Raw genomic sequence first — 19,427 nt, forward strand, 5'->3', positions numbered from 1 at the left:
TCTGCTACTACTAAAATTACTACTAAAATTACATTCCATGTATTTACTTTTAGTTCTACTTAAATGAAGGCCTTTAGACTCCAACGTAGACCTCCATATTTCAAGTTTTTCCTGGGCAGTTTGACTTTACAAAAAAAAAAAATTATAATAGCCACCGCACCTAGCTTATCAATAGATTATTTTTAATCAGCTCATCAGTAGATTATTCAATAAGCTGCAGCTGCCCTAAACACACCCTAAGTGGAGTCGGCTACATGAATCCTTCTTCTACATTACTTCCTATTGTCATATTTTCATTTAATTCTAATAGATTAAGATTATTTTTTATACAATATGCCCAAGCCTTTCAGGTCTACCTTTACATTTCTTAACATAAGTCAAATCTAAAATATCTACTCTCCTAGCCAGATCATCAGATGGTCGACGTTAAATTTAATCAAACCATCTAAGACGGCTCTCTCTAATCTTGTCCGCCACTAGAGCTACACTACCTTATCACGAATATATTCATTTTGCATTTTGTCTTTAAGTGTAATTTCTAAGTGTCAAGCCACTCATCCACCCAAGCATGCTCATCTCAGCAAACTTTCACTTTGTTTTAGGCTTCCCTTTAAGTAGTGTTGAGTTTTTTCTTAATAGTTTTAATGCAAAATGAGTAAATTTTGTCTATAAAATTTTCCTTTTTTTTATGATAATTAGTAATTAGTCCTATAATCGAACTAAATCCCTTAAAAAATCAAACTATGAAAACTTCTAGTATTGTTAATATTACCAGGCTTTGTCCATTCATTAATTGTTTTCAATTTACCAAGATCAGAAGACATTCCTACACAAGATACCATGAATGCCCAAAGACATCACGTCACACGACATCACGTCACAGAAGATGTGAAAAAACAAAATTCTTCAAATTTAGATCCTTGTAATAATGCTTTGATTGTAGATGGAGATGAAATCAGGCTAGTTAATTACAAGCAAGCTTAATTTAAATAAGACAAACAAAAGACCCGAGACAAAAAAAATTGGGAGAGGCTCAAGGAAAATTGAAATGTCTACTCTTGGGCGTTATTAGGTAGTCGGCTTTAAACATGATTTATATAAGATTTATGCTAAATCTTACCAAACGGAAAAAAAAGACAATGGTAAATCCTACAGATTCTTAAATCCCATTTTTCCTCTATTTTGCCTTAGATCTGGGATTTAGTAAATCCAGAGGGATTTACGAGATTTGGAGAAGCGAAAGTTTGTGTAAGATAAATCCTATTAACGTTTCCAAGCAGTTTTTTTGGATTTATTAGGATTTGTTTATCAACATATCAAACAATTTTCAGAATTTAATCCCTTCAAGATTTCATAAATCCGGATTTAACGGATTCACTAAATCCTACTTACAACCAAACAGCCCCTTAATTTATTGTACATCACACTTCATCCATTCACCGACTAATAAGCTTTTTTACTTTAATATGCAAGATGCGGCACTCTTTTTCGATTGATATAAAATTGAACTAACTTTCACATTATGCCACTAGAATAATTAGATCTCACACAAATGAACTATAAAGTCGTACTAAATGGATTATCCAAATGAAACACGAAGATCAAATTCTAACTTCATAGCTTAAGAGTTGAAGAAGCTAGATAGGTTTTCATAAATAAGCCAGTACAGATACTACCAATTTTAAAAAAATTGTCTTATCATGTCCAAAAAAGACCAGATCATATGAATCTTCCGAGATAGTAGATACCTTTTCCAACCTCCGCTAGCATAACCCACCTCGCTCTCCTCATCACAGTCCTTCTCTGGAAAAGTATTAGAGACGGCGCCAGTATCCAGCGTTGTGCCCGACGCGGCCATCAGCGTTCCGATAGTACTGAACCTCAGGTAATTTTTCTGTGGAAGGTTCACTCGCAGTTTCGCATCCAGATCCCACCGAAAACAACCAATCTGGCTTTTCCTTCCCGAAGATGAGGAGCGCCTCAATTGTCCAGTCCGCACGATAAAACTTCGCAGACTAGCAATGCATACCATCTAATAAAATCGATCAACGTTAGCCAATGACTCCAGACAGCGAATCCAAATAATCCATAGGGTTCGGAATTCGAAAATGTATTCACAGTTCAAACTTGATCGCTGCCAAACTTGGACGGATCGGACGAGGCTTTATCCAGTATCGGGCATTGACAGGCCAGAAAAATCAGATGGAAAGACTTTTACGTCGAAGGAGATGACTTGGGTATCCGATCAAACGCCAGAGATTAGGCATTTCCGATTTCTTCCGGATCACAATAAAGTATCGTTGACAGATAATAAGTTTGATTCATGCTTGAATCTGGAAAGATAAAACCCTAAAGAAAGCAAAAATGGAGAAAGCCGAGGTAACCTTGTGATGCTGGGAAAAGATGAGAGGATAGGCGAGGAGAGGAAGAAGAATATGCGATAAGAGGAATTGGGGAGTAGGGGACGAGCCGCCCGTCCTTTGAGCTCAGCGAGCTGCCACGAGGCAATATTAGAGAGGGGTAGTGGCGCTGTGACAGTGAGCCACCATGTATGATGCAGGGACATCGACTACGGAGAGAGAAAAAAAAAAAAAAAAACTTCTGCTTTACCTAGATTACAGAGTTGATTTTATAGAGAAAATATTATATTAATAGTGGGGCGTCACGTGTCAAGTGAGCTTCATCATTTTTAACACGAACCAATATCAATGTATTTCGGTGGGGCCCACTTGACACGTGGCGCCCCACCATTAGACTCTGAACGCAAATTGTATTTCGGTGGGCCACTCGACACGTGACACCCCACTATTAGACTCGAACACATTGCATTCAGAGTCCTGATGTAATATTTTCTTGATTTTATATGTTGAAATGATATCAACTGTTAAATATGTGTAAGATTTTATTTCATTTAATATACTTTTATCCTAGATTCATATAAATATTTATATAAGAAATTATTTATATAAGAAATTATGTTATAAAAATCGGTTTAAATATAAAAGCTTAGGTAATTGGGAAAATTATCAAATGACCTGCAAGGAGTTTAAAAGAATAATTTGTGAAGATAAAAATTTTGCGTTTAGTGATCTTATAATAGATCAGATACTATTAGATACTGATGAATGTGGAAAATATATGTATAAACTAGCTAATAAAGGGAAAAAAAATTAAAGATTTAACTCAAGTCAAGTGTATTAAAGATGAAAATCAAAAAGTGTTTTTCTTAGATAAAAATATTCAACATAGGTGGGTGAGTTATTTTGATAAGCTTTTTAATGAAGTTTCTGAAAAAAAGATCGGCATTTGTGATCTTAATATTGTTAATAATAATAAAATGTTTCATTTTTACTTTCTCATTAGTAGAAAAGAAGTTGGTGGGACTTTAAAGAAAATCAAGGGTCCTAATTAAAGTGTGGAAATATTTAAGAGATTTGGGAGTTTCTTAACTTACTAAACATTTTAATATTATTTTAAAAACTAAAAAGATGTAGGAGTGGAGGAAGAGTATTTTGGAGTGGATGCACAAGAGTGTGCAAATTATAGATGAATTAAGTTGATTTGTCATACTTTAAAATTATGGGAGAGGGTAATTGAACATAAGTTAAGACGTATTACAAAGATTTCTCATAATCAATTTGGAATTATGTCGAGCAGGTCTACTACTGAAGTTATACATTTATTGAGAGGTTTAATGGAGAAATTCATAGATAATAAGGACGATCTACATTTGATTTTTAAAGATTTAGAAAAAGCTAATGATAAGGTTCCAAGAGATATCCTTTGGAGAGTTCTTGAGAAGAAAGGTGTCGATATGATGTATAATCAATTCATTAAAGATATGTATACTAGAATTGTTACTTGTGTTCAAACTGAAGGAGGATTGATCAAATATTTTCCTATTTCTGTTGGATTACATCAGAGATCGGCTTTAAGCCCATATCTTTTTGCTTTAGTAATGGATGGTCTTACTCGACATTTATATGAGAATGTACCTTAGTGTATGTTTTTTGCTGACGTGGATTAGACGAGAGAAGAAGCCCAGGGAAAAAAACTTGAATTATGGAGGTTTACATTGGAGTCTAAAGGCCTTTGTTTGAGTAGAACAAAAACTGAATAAAAACTGAATACATGGAATGTACATGGAATGTAATTTTAGTAGTAGTAGCTCTAGTGACAGAAGTGTAACTTTGAGTGATCAAATTATTAAAAGGTGTAATCGATTTAGGTATCTAGGGTCTATTGTTCAAAGTGATGAAGATATAGATGGGGATGTTAACAGTAGATTTCAAATCGGTTGGATGAAGTGGAGGAATGCTTCGGGCTTATTGTGTCATAGAAAAGTATCGCTTAGATTGAAAAGAAAATTTTATAAGATGGTGGTGGACCTGTAATGGTCTATGGCACTGAATGTTGGTCTTTAAAAGAGAAGCATAATACTAAGTGTTGCCAAGATGAGAATGATTAGGTGGATAAGTTGATTTACACTTAGCGACAAAATGCGAAATGAATATATCCATGATAAGGTTGGTTTAGCTCCAGTGACGAAAAAAATTAGAGAGAGTCATCTTAGTTGGTTTGATCATATTAAACGTTGATCATCTGATGATCCGATTAGGAGAGTAGATGTTTTAGATTCAAATTATGTTAAGAAAGACAAAAATAGACCTAGGAAGACTTGGGTGTATTGTATAAAAAAATAATCTTAATTTATTATAATTAAATGAAAATATGTGCTAAATAAGACATAATGGAGAAAAAGGATTCATGTAACTGACCGCTTAGTGGGATTAAGGCTTTGTTGTTGTTGTCTTTCTACACTTGAATTTTTTTTGTTGCCATTACTGATATATTATTGTTGAAGATTTTTTTACTCAGGAGATTCCAACTTCAACCATCATTGGTATCATTTTCATAGTATTTAGATCATGCATCATTAATTTGATCATTAAAATCAAAATGTTACATAGAGTTAGGATATTGAGGAAATTTTTAAGTTTGTAAGATGTGTATTCATACGCCAAACAATGATCAAACATTGTTTCAACACAATGCTTATTCTAATTGTATTCAAATAATGATCAAACATAGTTTCAACAACTTCAAACACTTGATCAATCTTTACTGGAATTGTTTTGTTTAATTATGGTTCAAAACATATTTGAACACTATTTAATGAAGTTCTCCAATTATTTGAACATCTACAAATAGATGTTTGAACCTTATTTGAACCATGCTAATCGATTATGGGCAATACCTTTAAAGTGTGGTGATTTTTTATGTATCCATAGATCCAAAAAAGACATTTAAATTTCTATTAAAGGGCCTAATAGAAACCCAATTAGAGAAACTTAATTTGTGGAAGACTCTACATTCATGGATGACGAGAGCATTGTAATAGTTAGATCACTTAGTGAAATGAATGACAGATTAAAGGTAAGATAAGGAGACTGACTTGGGAGAATGATATAAGACATTCTCAATCAAATTTTGAAAGGAATGTCGTGGGTACATTTGTCGAAGGAGAAGCTTGGGAGAGAAATTTACAATTTTGAATGAGACTTATTATCCTAAGTAGAAGAAAAATTATCCTCTATGCTTGGGCATGTTGTAGGGTAAAATGAAAGAAGCAGATGTAATTAAAGAATAATTTTCAAGATAAGTTGCAAGAGCTATACCCCTATCATATTTAAAATTCCAAACCTTGAATCATACCATGGTTAAATAAAGCTAGCAGAAGATGTAGCCTACTTTTAGTTAGTTGTCTTCTTTCTCGTCATCAATGATGCATTAAAATGCTGAATTTTTTACATAATTTTTAGAAATCAATACTAAAGTGGTTTTTCTGCTAATATATTTGGACAATGACATCCTTTGTCCAATTTAAGAAAATGTTCATTATTCGATTTGCTAGTTCTCAATGATCATAGAAGGCCTCACAAACATTACTAAGAATACATCATGAGCTTGGTGAGTCACTTAAGAGTTTTATAACAAAATTCTATTGAGCGACATTGAAAATCAAGGTTTTAGAAATGATTGTGGCTTAGGCAAAGAGGAGTTCATTCATCATGCACTATAGTTGTAGAGGGAACACTTTAGCTAAATTGCTAGAACTCGCAAATGCAATATTAATGCAAAGAAATACATCAATCACGTGGGGGCCGCTATTCGTCACTTCAAATTATATGATTAAATGAAGAGGCAAAATTTGAGCTTGACGATGGATATTCATCTAATACCCGAGATTAGAGATTGTTAGCCATTAACGAACCAACGATGCTTGCCTTTGTGAATCCACCATTAGCACTACTGCCTACCCAAAGAGGAGAGAAGAACACAAGTATATGTATATGGTTTCTTTGCCAACACCACTTGCTTATTCTTTTACTACAATCAACCTAGTGCATCTATCAATTGTCAAGTTAGTTAAGGTCATTAAAAATAAGGAACACTTTTGGTGACTATAATCCATTGAAACGTCATCCTGCTTATAAAAGAAATGACCAACTTTTTGCTTTACACCAGGACTACAATCACAATACTGAAAATTTTTACCATCTTATGAATTTGGTGTATGATTTATTATGAGCTATTGAAAAGAATTCTTATACGTTTGCTATAGTCAAGTACTAGTAAGGAACTAGCTAGTGAAGACATAAATGAATCCATCCCACTTCTTGTGATTCATATTATAGGAGACATTCCTGCTATCTTAGGTGAACATGAGCAAGTATCTCATTGAGCTATTCTTAAGCAACTATGGTTAATAGAGGTGAAGTCAATATTTATGATGTGAAGTTGACCTAATCATATTCTACAAAAGTGAATAGTCATTGGGTCGCAACCCATTCAATGATGCAATTATATCAAAAAAGTTGATTGCTAATTTCTAGACTGCGGGCATAATGTCCAACACCAGAATTTGGCCAATATAGTTTCGTAAAGTGCATTTAAGAAAATGAAGATTAAGAGAACCTGCATATGCTCCTTGTTAAAATTCCCTGAAAAAGAAAAGAAAATTTAAGGAATAATCATTCTATCAATTACTTGGAGAGAAGAAGATTAATAATATATTGCAATGACTTGATTTATTATAGAGGGTTCAACAACTTATAATACTATATGTGGTAAACCTCTGGTCAATTTTATTAAGCAGTCTTCTTAAAATATCATTTGGCTATCTATTTTCCTATTGAAGGAGGGAAAGTTAACTTTAAAGGACTTGTGCCAATCTATAATACATTGCATCAAATTGCTACATAGGAAGTAGTTATGAATGTAGAGGCTCAAAGCAAAATGAGTTTCAACATACTTGAAGAAATGGAATAAATCACTCATAGATGAGACCCTAGTCGTTGTTTTGCACATCAGCTCATCATTTAAATTTAGGCATAAAGTTGGGTTAGTGGCAACCTTAAGGGAAAATATGAATGCATTTGATTGGATGCAACGAGATGCTAAGGTTTTATGTTGAAATTGTTTGCCATAACATGATAAAAAGATCAAGCTAATTAAGCAGAAGATAAGATCAATTCTTGCCACATTAGCTAGAAATATTTACTAAGCAGTTCCTAAGCTATTCGAAGTAGGCTTCTTTACATAATTGCAATGTTGAGACTAGGTTTTTAGTGTAATGATGGTGTCCAAGTTTAATGTTTTATATAATTGATGACATTCATTTTGATCTTTATAAAATAAGATTGTTGCTAAGCATTAATGCACTACAATTTTGTTCTTTAATCTTCTTAAATTTTGAGACTATAAGAAAATCATCCTTAGAATAACAACAATCACATATAATATCCAAGTTAAAGTTTGAAACCCATCATTCTAGATGTCTTCAACGAGCTTAAAGACTTGTTTTATGAGTTAATCTATAAATTTAGAAGATAGTTTAAGGAGATATGAAATAAGTTTGAGATCGTATAAACTCTACCGTTAGTGCGTAATAAATTCATCTCTTATTGAAGATAATTCTCATAATTCTAACACACGAAAATGAGAGGCTTCGAGTACCATTAAGCTAATAAATATGTCATAATTTCTTCTTCAAAAAAGATTACAAAATTCAAACTTTAAAGTGAAAAACACGATCCTATCACCTATGATGAAAGCTAAAATGCAAAATAAGGTTGTTGGTATTGATAGAGAACCTATGTCTTTATAAAATATTCCTTTACAAAGTATATTTGTTGATGGCTAAAGTTAGATATGATGATTTGGCTCAAAAAAATATGATAACATGTTCCTAAGAAAATTCTTGAAATCTTATTCCTTTTATAAAAATTTACTCCTTCTGACAGATAATCCATTTCCATACTTTACATTTGTATAAATGTGGTCCACTCAAGCTATTTGAATTCATATTGATATGAGACATTCCATCCACATATAAAGTTAAATTAAAGTTTCTTGAAATGGAATAAAAATATACTTTAATTTACAAACATTCGTTGAAATCCTTTTGAAAGGACTTTGAAATTAAAAATTATTTCTCAGAGATAAAAAAGAAAAGAAAGAAAAGAGAAAGAAAAGAAAGAAAGAAAAAAAGAAGAAAAAGGGAAGAGAGAAAAGAATTTGACTTAATCAATTCATTAATAATAAAATGATGAATATATTTCTAAAGATAGATGACAATAAAGACAGGGTCTCGAGTAAGACAAATGTTCAGATCTAAGTTAATCACATTCATGAGATTATCCAATATAATAATTTTTCCTCAAACTTTACTATTTTTAAACACTTTGCAAAGTTGGGCGTTAAAGTCAACCTACCATACAATATTTGCAATGAATTTCCAAAAATTTCATCATTGTACTCACTTTCTTTGAATTTTGAACCTAATCTCAAATTCAAAATTTAACCTTTCAAATCCATAGAATTTCTAAAAGAAAAATAAGTCAATAGTGAAATGAGCTAAAAGAAATCAGCTTAAGGAGGGAAACAATCCTTAAACTTCCTTTAATTTTTACTTTTAAGCCAAATTTTTTTAAAAAAATCTTGTTAGGTTATCTTTAAAGGTTGGGAAAATCTATCATAAAAGTTATAACTATACGTCGTGACTACCCCAAAAGTGATAGTTCCTAAACTGAAAGTGCAACCTAATGTATCATGATACCAAACAAGATTTTTGATATATGTGCTTGGAGATTGAACACAATCTTCTCATTCAAGGATGGGTCATCTCATGCCAGATAATGAAATGTATATTGCATGTTAAACTTATGTTGGGATTTATAACTATAAGATCATATCTCTAAGGCCCTAAAAATGTTAGTTTATAAATATCAACATTTCATGACCTAAATGTTTGAAATGCTTGTTCATATAAAATGAAAGGATATGTCAAGAATTAAATCTAAAAAAAGTAAAACCCATATTTAGTAATTTGAGAGTTATCTTCAAGCGGTTTTATCACAAAAATCCGAAAATGAACTCTATAAATTGTGCTTTCAACAAATGACTTCCTGGAAGTTTCTAGGATTTTGAATATATCACTGCATGATCAAGTTTGATCCTATTTCGATATAAACGATATTAGAAACACAATCCTTAATGAGTTTAACTTGATATGAGTTAGTGTTCCTAAGAAGAAATGTTTTCTCTTAAACTCTTGTGATAGGTGTTTGTCATCTAAAATGTCATTATCCCCTTTAAAGTTTGAATAGTGTTTTGATAACACTGCTTGTGTTGGCTGCTCTTATTCTAAGAAATGTTACCAACTATATAACCAAGTGCTATGAGGCTAGCCCCTCCTACCAGAGCTGATAGAAACTTGGCTCTAGGGTGACTCTCAAGAGAGTCAGAGCAACGTCACCTACAATCATCCATTGCACTAAAAATAATGCCATTATAGTGGCGATAAATGATAATTATCAATGCTATAAGGAGAACTCCATTGATACTTGGTTCATTTGGACAAAAAAAATCATATAATATTTTTGCATGAGATGATTTAAAGAAGACTTTACTAAGTGGATTTTATTATGTATTATAATGTTATAAAATGAAAAATGAGATAAATGCAATGTATTTAAAAATTTCATCAATTTCTAGATATGAGCCACAATTTTAAAGCATCGTGAAGCAAAAAGAAATCTCTATGCTGGCAAGATAATTATGATATGTTAAAAGTTATAAAAATATGCATGTTTCATTTCTCATAAAGATGCTTTATGGAAGCTCATATATTACATTCTTTGTAATTGCTTCATAAAATACCACAACGATTAAGATATCTAATCAATTGGCATGAAAGTTACTATGTTCCTATGTTATCATGTGTATAGAAATGAAACTTGTGACTTATTCATGGTGGAGATATTATGTAGTCTTCTAGGAGGATAAGTTGATGAACTTATCTTAAGCTGTATTTTGAGAAAAGAGCATAGTGTGAGCTCTTAATTCCTTGTATATAGGAATTTTAAATATGTTTATGGCCACACATTATGGTTTATAAGACCTTTTCAGGATGAGGGAGATATTTTCTTAAGCACCTTATGTTACAACACTCTCTTCTAGGCTAGAGTATTCGATGGGCATTAGGATCATGGTTTTGATTCAACTAATGTGATTAAGATCTGTGATAATTTAACAAGGTAAAAAAACGTTACTCACTTCATCTCTTGTGATATGAGATGATTTATTATGATGTAATGAGCCACTCATTCTCCTTTATATTTCAATAATAAATGACCAAACATTTAAATATGATAGCATGATATGATAAATTATTTGTTTGCATTAAAGATAATTGATGTTATTATGTTACATGCAAGTATACTAAATTATAAATGACAAAACAAACATGATATGGCAAAGCATCAACAAGGCTTATGATGAATTTATGGTAAATGATAAGTTAATTAAGATATGCTTTGTGATGAAATTGCATAAAAATAATATAAAATTATGCATGTTTCTTTACTCATTGTGTAAAAGAATTCTATGCTAGAGTTTTAGTTTTGCTTTGGGCTTTATACCATGTGCACTTATATGTGTTGCTTAAAGGCAAAGTTAAGCTATTTTTGAGGAAAAAAGATGTAGACTAAACTGATCTTATTAGTGAGAAGAAACTAGGCTATCTTTTGGTTTTCCTACTGTATATATTATGTAAAAAGAGAGATGCATCAAGGACGAGAAGACTAAGAGCTATAGAGGTAGGGAAAAAATTTTATTAAATATATTAAATCAAATCAAATAATAGACAAAAATGAACTAATCAAATAAGAGATAGAACCGAACCAAATCAAATCAATATATAATTCAATTTATAAGGTTAGATTTTGGTTTAACCAAGCTTTAAAATTCTAATGAAGATATGTGCATTCAATCTATTCAAATTGTTGGTTGACAATATTGTTAAACTAGTTGATTGATGGATTTTGTTAAACTGTCATATAATTCAATTTTTCAGTCTAACAGTTTTTTCTCAAATGAAGCCAAGAACTAAAATCAAAATAACCCTTAAATTGGAATAAGCAAATCAAACTATGATTTTACCAATTGAACAAATCAAACAAATATGCTCTTTTATGTTCAATTTTTTGGTTTAAATCAATTAGTGAACACCCCTACGTATAGGTACATTCATCACTTCTTTTTATTGGTTTTCTCTTCTTTTTTCTTCGTACTCTGTTAGGCTTCCCGCCCAAAGTAGCATTTGACAGTTTTGAGCTTCTTGAAAGCTTAAATTGAGGCCAAGGATCTCAACATCAGTGCTCGTTTGGTATTAGTACTCCTGAAGGTTATTATGAATTTGTGATAATGTCCTTCAACTTACAAATAACTTAAAAGTTTTGTTTGTCCACATTTTGTGATAATATTTTTTTATAATATTTTGATATGTAGCAAGTTACTTTCAAAAGATGTTAGTCATCTTTATTTAATGCTACTATACCTTCAAGGATATGAAACATTTGTTAAACTGACAGAGTGCTTTTCTGCCCAAAAGCAAATTGAATATTCAGAACATATTAATTCGGCCTAAGGTGTAGCAGAAGTTCTAGTAAAAGTACAGGTGGTTCAGCCATCGCAATAACTAAAATCTCAGAGACAGTTACTGAGTTACTTGGAATTGAATAGATAACATCAAAAGTTTGTTTAAAATTTTGTGATGATTGTTGCTCCATTAACAACTCTGTTGGAAATAAAGATTATTTTTTGTTTCGAATCCACAAATGTTACTTTTAGTCAATCAAAAAGGGAAAAAACATCGTTACAGGTATTCATTTCTAGACATTTTTTTGCCATCTACAATCGGAACTGAAGCTTCTGGTAATGCGTTTGGAGCAGTCTTATCACAACATTCACATCCTATGGCTCGATTATATTAGTAAAGGAATTATTACTACGTATGCAAAAGGCATCCACTAATGCGCATGAATTACACTATTATGGAGGTAGTTAGGCACTGTTGATAGCATTTGCTTCGAAATTGTTTCATTATTTACACATATCAGCATAGTATTCCAGAAATAATGCAGCATGATTTAAACCCCTAAGCAATGAAAATCTCACAACAAAATGTTGGGCCTTGGTTATACTATCAAATATAAACTAGGAGCCTCATGTGGCCAATGCATAGTCCAAATAGATGATCAAGAGTTGAATGTAATAAGCTCGCAAAGGACGACTTCCAAGCCTGAATTGGCAATTGATTGGCTTAAATTCATCACGCTAATATTCTATTGGACTAAATAAATTAGAAACACAAAAATTATCTGTAATGATGCAGTTATATATAGGAATGTAAATGAATAAATATGGTTCTTACTCATGTTTGAATGGTTTAATATATAATTTTTTTTCTTTGTTAACGTTGGAATGGTTTAACATGTTTCAAAAATAGGAATGTTATCAACATTTTATGTAAGGAATGATACAACTGTTGGTGATGGTTGTTTCAGACACGTTGGAAAAATAGTAGTACAACTCTATTGGCTTAACCTGAAATATGGCGTTAAACAATTTGTTTGTATATGATTTATCTAGTACATGACCGCCTGATTACTACAGCCACTGTTTAATCCGCAAATCGATATGCGAAGAAGTGTCTGAATTTTATAAGAGATCTGCCCAAATCCAATGAAAAAATGGTGGCTACGGTGGAGGTAGATAGACCTGCAAAGCATATGCTCATTCTTCAGCTCTTCGCCGCCTTATTTCAGCTTCCATAGCCACAGTAACTTTTGTTGGGGACATTAGCGATGTACATGGCATTTAAAAAGCAATGGAGTTACATAGGAATTCAGTTTTTATGAGCTCATTTGGGAAATAATTCAGCTTAAATGTAGAACTTCAAATCATAATAGTGCTTATCCTGAATTTGATGGGAAAACTGAAGTGACATACTGAGTGTTTATACAATTTGCATGGTTTTGTGATATATATCCACTTAAAATGGGTAAAATTGCTGTTGTTAGCTGAATTTTCATATAAAGCTTTATAAATTCATCAACGGAAGTTGTCTGTCCTTGTGATATTTCTATTATTTCTCATAAGTCTTGCACCTCATATATTAAGGCCGTGATACTTTGCTCAGACAAAGAGGCAAAGTTCTGCATCAATTAAGTCAAAATCTATTGAAGTCACAAAATTGAATGGAAATAGATGACAGGTAATAAATGAAGATAAATTTAGTTTGAAGTGGGTGACATGACTTTAGTAAAGCTCTAATTATAAAGGCAAAAATCAATTGAGCAATCATATTTTTAGTAAATTGAACCGTCCTTGCTATTTATAACTTTAGAGTTATGATGCAGCTTATTTTTGATGTATCGAATCATAAAGAATTTTGAGAAGATCCCAATTTACATCCCAAGACATTATCAGCATAGGTTTATGAAGGTCAATCTTTTGTCAAGCCATCAATAATTCTTGATCCATACTCTACAACAACAATAACAAGTCTTTATCCCACTAAGTGGGGTAGGCTACATGAATCACTTTTCTCCATTATGTCTTATTGACTGTAATACTTTCATTCAAGTCTAAAAAATTAAGATCATTTTTTATACATGCCCGAATCTTTTTAGGTTTACCTCTACCTTTCTTAACATAAGTCAAATCTAAAACATCTACATTTAAGATGACTCTCTAATTGTATCTACCATCGGAGCTACACCAACCCATTCACAAATATATTCATTTCGCATTCATTCTCTAAGTGTAAACCCACTCATCCACCTAAGCACTCTCATCTCAACCAAAACTTAGTTTTATTTTTTTCTTTTATAGGCCAAGATTCTGCGTCATAAAGCATTACAAGTCTCACCACCCTCAAATAAATATTTACTTTAAGTCAACCAATCCTTTTCTATCACACAATAAGCCCGATGCATTCCTCCACTTCAACCATCAAACTTGAATTCTACGAATACCACCCCATCCATATCACCATCACTTTGAACAAAAAACCTAAGTTATCTAATGCGTTCACTCTTTTTAATGATTTGATTACCCATTTTTATAACTTTGTCACTAAATCTACTACCACTAAAGTTATATTCCATGTATTCACTTTTAGATTTACTCAAATGAAGGCCTTTAGACTCTAAAATAGATTCCCATAATTCAAGTTTTTTCTGAACTCTTTCTCTAGTCTTATCCACAGAAGGATATCATCATTGAAAAGCATACGCCAAGGTACATCCTCCTGTACATGTCCATTAAGAGCATCCATAACTAATGCAAAAGGATATGGGCTTAAAGCCAATCCCTAATGTAATCCAAATGAAATAGAAATACCTTATCAATCCTCTTGTTTGAACACAAGTAACAACTCTAGTATAAATTTCTTTAGTGACTTGAATATAAGTCATATCAACACTTTTATTTTCTAGAACTCTCCAAAGAACTTCACTCAGAACCTTATTGTAAACTTTTTTCTAAACAATAAAAATCATATGTAGATCCTCCTTACTCTCTCTAAGGCTCCATCAAGCCTCTCAATAAATGTATAGCTTTCATTCTGGACTTGCCTGTCATAAATACAAACTGATTATGAAAAATCTTAATTTCACATTGAACCTATATTCAATTACTCTCTCCCATAATCTTAATGTATGACACATCAACTTAATTCCTACATAATTTGCACACTCTTGTTTATCCCATTTATTCTTAAAAAATGGGGATCAAAATACTCTTCCTTCACTCATTGGATCCTTTTAGTTTTTAAAATAATATTAACAAGTTTAGTAAACCAAAAAATTCTTAAATCTCTTAAATATTTCCACACTTTTATTGAAATGCCATTAGGTTTTACTGATTTTCCAGGCTTGATTTTCTTGAAAGAGTTTTATTATTCAAACAAATTTTTATAACAAAACTTCTCATATTTTATATTTTCTTGCACATTATTATTCCACCACCAATTATTTTTATTTAAGAAAAATTTTCCTTTTGATTTTCTAAGAACACTTTTTTCACTTGTTTAATAGTATTTGTTAATTTATCCCACATAGAATTTGTTTCCCCTAGAACATCACAAATCTTAAAATCTTGAAGTGTGCTTATAAAAATATTTTTATGTATCTTTTTTAAGTGTCTTTATCTAATTTTATGAGAATATTTCATAGAAATTTTAACTTCTAACTCTTTATCTTAATATTTAAATCATATAGTCGATGTCGAGTATTTAAAGTTTCACTTAGAATAACCTTACAGTCTGTACATTCTCGACGATCTCTTTTTCTCATCAGAAATTAATAAATTTATATTTTATTAGACCCATCTTTATAAGAAATAATATGCTCATTTTTTTTCTTAAATAAAAGAATAGCAATAACAAAATCATAAGCTGAATGAAAATCCAATATCATTCTATCTTCTTTATTAATCACTCAAAAACCGTAACCAGCAAAAATATTTCTGAAATATTCTACCACTCTACTAACATATCCATTTAACACTACTCCAATAAATATTCTTTCTTCAGAATGTATCATTTGTATTAATTCGTCAAAATCATTCCAGAATTTTTCTTTTGAACATATATCTAAAAATACTTGAAGAGCATAAGCCTTTATAATATTAAGAATCTTAGTATCTATGACTATAATTATATCTACAATTTTATTAGTTTTTACAACATTATCTTTCAAACTCTTATTTATTATTACAACTACACCATTTCTAAAAGGACTACTACCTGCATACCAAAGTTTAAAATTTAAGACATTAATCTCTTAGTATTTTCTCCAACTCATTTAGTTTTTTGAATGCATAAGATATGTATCTTCTTATGAACCATAATATTTACCAATTTCATTAATTTACTCGTGAGAGTACTTATATATCAATATCTTATCTTAATATTAGTTTCATAGACTAACTTTTTGAACTGGATTCATCCATAATGTGTGAATTCTTGCTTATTTAACATTATACTCGAGTGACAGTGTAATGGCCCTTATTCATTTTTCACTATATTCAGGTCAAACAACGTGTCGGTTCAAGGGGACGCCCTAGCATTTACACAATAATTTAAATGATTAATGTCATGATTTTTTTAACAAAACTTTTGCGCTATCTGTTGACTACTTAATGTAATCCTCTACAAAACGTCCTTCACATTCAGGGCTTGGGAGTCGGCAATAATAGTGTTAAAAATATTATTTCAATGGTAATGATTATTAGCAAAAGAAGTTTTGTAGAATCTAGAAGAAATATACTCGGCATATCCTACATTCAACCATGCGGACAAGGTCATTTTTAATGGCAAGGGTAATAGTGTGATTGTTAGGAGATACGAAAGAAAAACAGAAAAAGTGATATAAATTTTTTTTTAAAAAAATAAACAGTTCATTTTTTAGCAATATTTTAAATTAAAAATAATAAAAAATAATTAAAATTTTCAAAAATATGAAAATGCACTAAATTGAACCTAATTGTTTCATGATCACTTGGAACTCATTAGAATATTTTTCATAAATTTTCAAAGTTGAATATAACTTTTTTAAAGGCTAAAATATATTTTCTCTAATTTTTTATTAAAATAATTATAATAAATAAATTAAAAATCATAAAAAAAAATTGTTTCTCTGAATTTTCTGAATTCAGAGAGATTTAATAAAAATACAAAAAAGTAATTTTTGTAATTAAAACATATTTTTAACACAATAAATTCCTAACCACATAAAATTCAAAAGCTAAAATCTTTTATTTTAAACACTAAACAAGTAAATTAATTTTTGTTCAGATATTACTTTATTCAAATACTACATAAAAATTTAGCAGAAGTTTCATTTCTTCTCAAAATTACATAAACCATTATCCTCGCATGGGCATTGGCTTAAGAACCGGAAAAATTATTACGTTTGGTGTCCACACATCCAGACATTTGAAATGATCCACCGGAATGAAGGACGTGCAACTCACGAGACATAATAATTTTCCTAAAGACCATAGACTTTTTGCCACTGCACACAACAAAAACCGCATTTATTTTTATGTCTCTTTAAGGAGTGAAATTTTGCTCATGTCATTGCCTTTTTATTTTTGTTTATCCATTTGATTTTGATAGTCGGCTCTGCCATCAAAATAAGAATATTGATAGCTATCCTTGCAATTGACTGTCATTGTTTTCAATTTTTACTTTGAGAATTCAACTGGCTACTGGAAGAGGTTTGACGATATTCAATAGAACTAGTAATGGAGAATGAGAAGCCTCAACGCATAAGTTGAAGCAGAAGTCGAGCAGTATTGCGGGCATCATCAAAGCCACAATGAGGACGTCCCTCCCAAGTAAAGCCAGCCAATTTTACAGCTTCTTCTAAATTGAAATGAACACGCTCAAATACCTCATGAAATGCAATATTTAAATTGATCCATTTGTTCATGGTTGAATAATAACAAATGTAAAATTGAATGTAAGGCAACATGATTTTTGTAGTGTATAACATTAATTCATCCAATGCAAGGCTCTATGGATGAAATTTGAACATACCAAAAAAAAAAATGAAAACCACAACTCTACCTATTAAAATATGAAGGCTTAAAGATTCCTTTGAATTTGCATTCCGGTTCCAACATTGTACGACAATCATAGTCGGTCCAAATCACGATAATAAAATTTGTGCATTTAATTTCTCGCTCCTGCAACCATTTATCATGCATGTATATGGCCTTGCTCAAAGAGACGCCACTATTCACCTGCTTGCAAAATGTTATATAAAAACAAAATTTGAAAAAAATATTACCTCCAGATGATAAAATTGGGAACAATGAGATAGATCCCATTACACCGCCGAATACACGACATGGTGCTACCGGACGTAATATCTTATCAAAAATTAAAAGATTTGATTGCATTTATTTCTACCAAAGATATAAATAAATAATAACATGTGTTTGTTGGATGCTTGTGAGCTTCTTATAGAAATCAGTCAAGACAGGATGATGAGTACGACGAACATATGTCTGAAAGCAATCTTCCATCTCTCCCGTCAAACTATTAACCAGAACAGATGAAAATTTAATTATCTCTTGAGAATTTGGTTGCTTGAACCTATCGCGCGTTGCCTCAAAGTCAATCACCATGAAATAATGAAATTTCTGACGTCTGAATTCATTTGTGTAGCTTTGATCAGGAACTACATTGAATGTCATAAATTGAAGTCTTCAATGGCATCAACAAACATTGTAGGTATTCACACTATGTCGTTGTGGTATCTGAACATCGCCACCGAGACTCACAGGACGCAAAACAATTATTTTATGATAGAAGGGTGAAGGGTAGCAAAAAAGTATGTGTCAATAAACTACTCTGATCATTGAGCGGTGTGAATTGCTATGATTACGTGTGCGCTGCTCCTGCGATCACCTTTAAACCTAGAGAAATCATTCGTGCTATTCGAAGATTCCCCAAACCAATAGGATCTTGCGGTGCTAAGAGATTCAATGGGTCTTGCATTACTGCTTTCCATTATTCGTGCATTCAGAGCACAGTTAATTAAGTAAAGCGGAGGGGACAGAAGAGATTAGAGATTAAATTTTTTCGATTATCTCACAGCTAAACAGCACAGCGCCCAAACGACATTAGATGCTCTGTGCAGAGATGGGGAGACGTGAGCGGAATGGATGGCAGCATGCAAGCAAAAACTTGAGACATTTATAGAGGTTGCGAGGGAGACGGTGGGGACTTACTGTTGACCTCATTTTCAGTGAGGTCTAGTCTTCCTCTTAGGGTTTAGGATCTAGCTTTAGGGACCTCCCTTGACTATCTTAGAACCTTAGAAGTGGTGCCCGCCTCGTTTTTAGTTCGATCTATTTCCGTCCTCTTTTGGAGTTTCGCGTGTGCGGTATCGACTTCTAACACTTAGAAGGATGAAACCGACATGAGGAAAACCAAAATGGATTCCTATAGGACCTTCCCGAGCCTTAGGGTGGCCTTCTGCACAATTCGCACTCCTGCGCGCACC

At 31.8% G+C, this 19,427-nt stretch overlaps 2 protein-coding genes across 3 annotated transcripts in view; both read right to left on the minus strand.

The window, feature by feature from the left end:
- LOC110038746 (probable protein phosphatase 2C 13) overlaps positions 1-19,427 on the minus strand; it is a 60,979-nt gene that overhangs the window by 14,742 nt on the left and 26,810 nt on the right. The window contains exon 1 of one of the 2 annotated variants that reach the window (XM_020743640.1): positions 1,749-2,589. The exons of the other annotated variant lie outside the window; for it this stretch is intronic. Within the exon in view, the coding sequence (XP_020599299.1) occupies positions 1,749-2,032 (284 nt within the window). The 5' untranslated portion in view covers positions 2,033-2,589. Of the gene's footprint in view, positions 1-1,748; positions 2,590-19,427 lie in introns of those variants that run through there. 2 annotated transcript variants of the gene reach the window in all.
- LOC110029858 (ERI1 exoribonuclease 2-like) lies at positions 17,592-18,729 on the minus strand. Its single transcript, XM_020732330.1, is given in 3 exon segments — positions 17,592-17,838; positions 17,984-18,159; positions 18,352-18,729. Coding segments are annotated over 3 exon segments (687 nt in total). The 5' UTR covers positions 18,616-18,729.

Source organism: Phalaenopsis equestris, unplaced genomic scaffold (genome assembly GCF_001263595.1).
Source record: "Phalaenopsis equestris unplaced genomic scaffold, ASM126359v1 Scaffold000002, whole genome shotgun sequence".
Classification (NCBI taxonomy): Eukaryota; Viridiplantae; Streptophyta; class Magnoliopsida; order Asparagales; family Orchidaceae; genus Phalaenopsis; species Phalaenopsis equestris.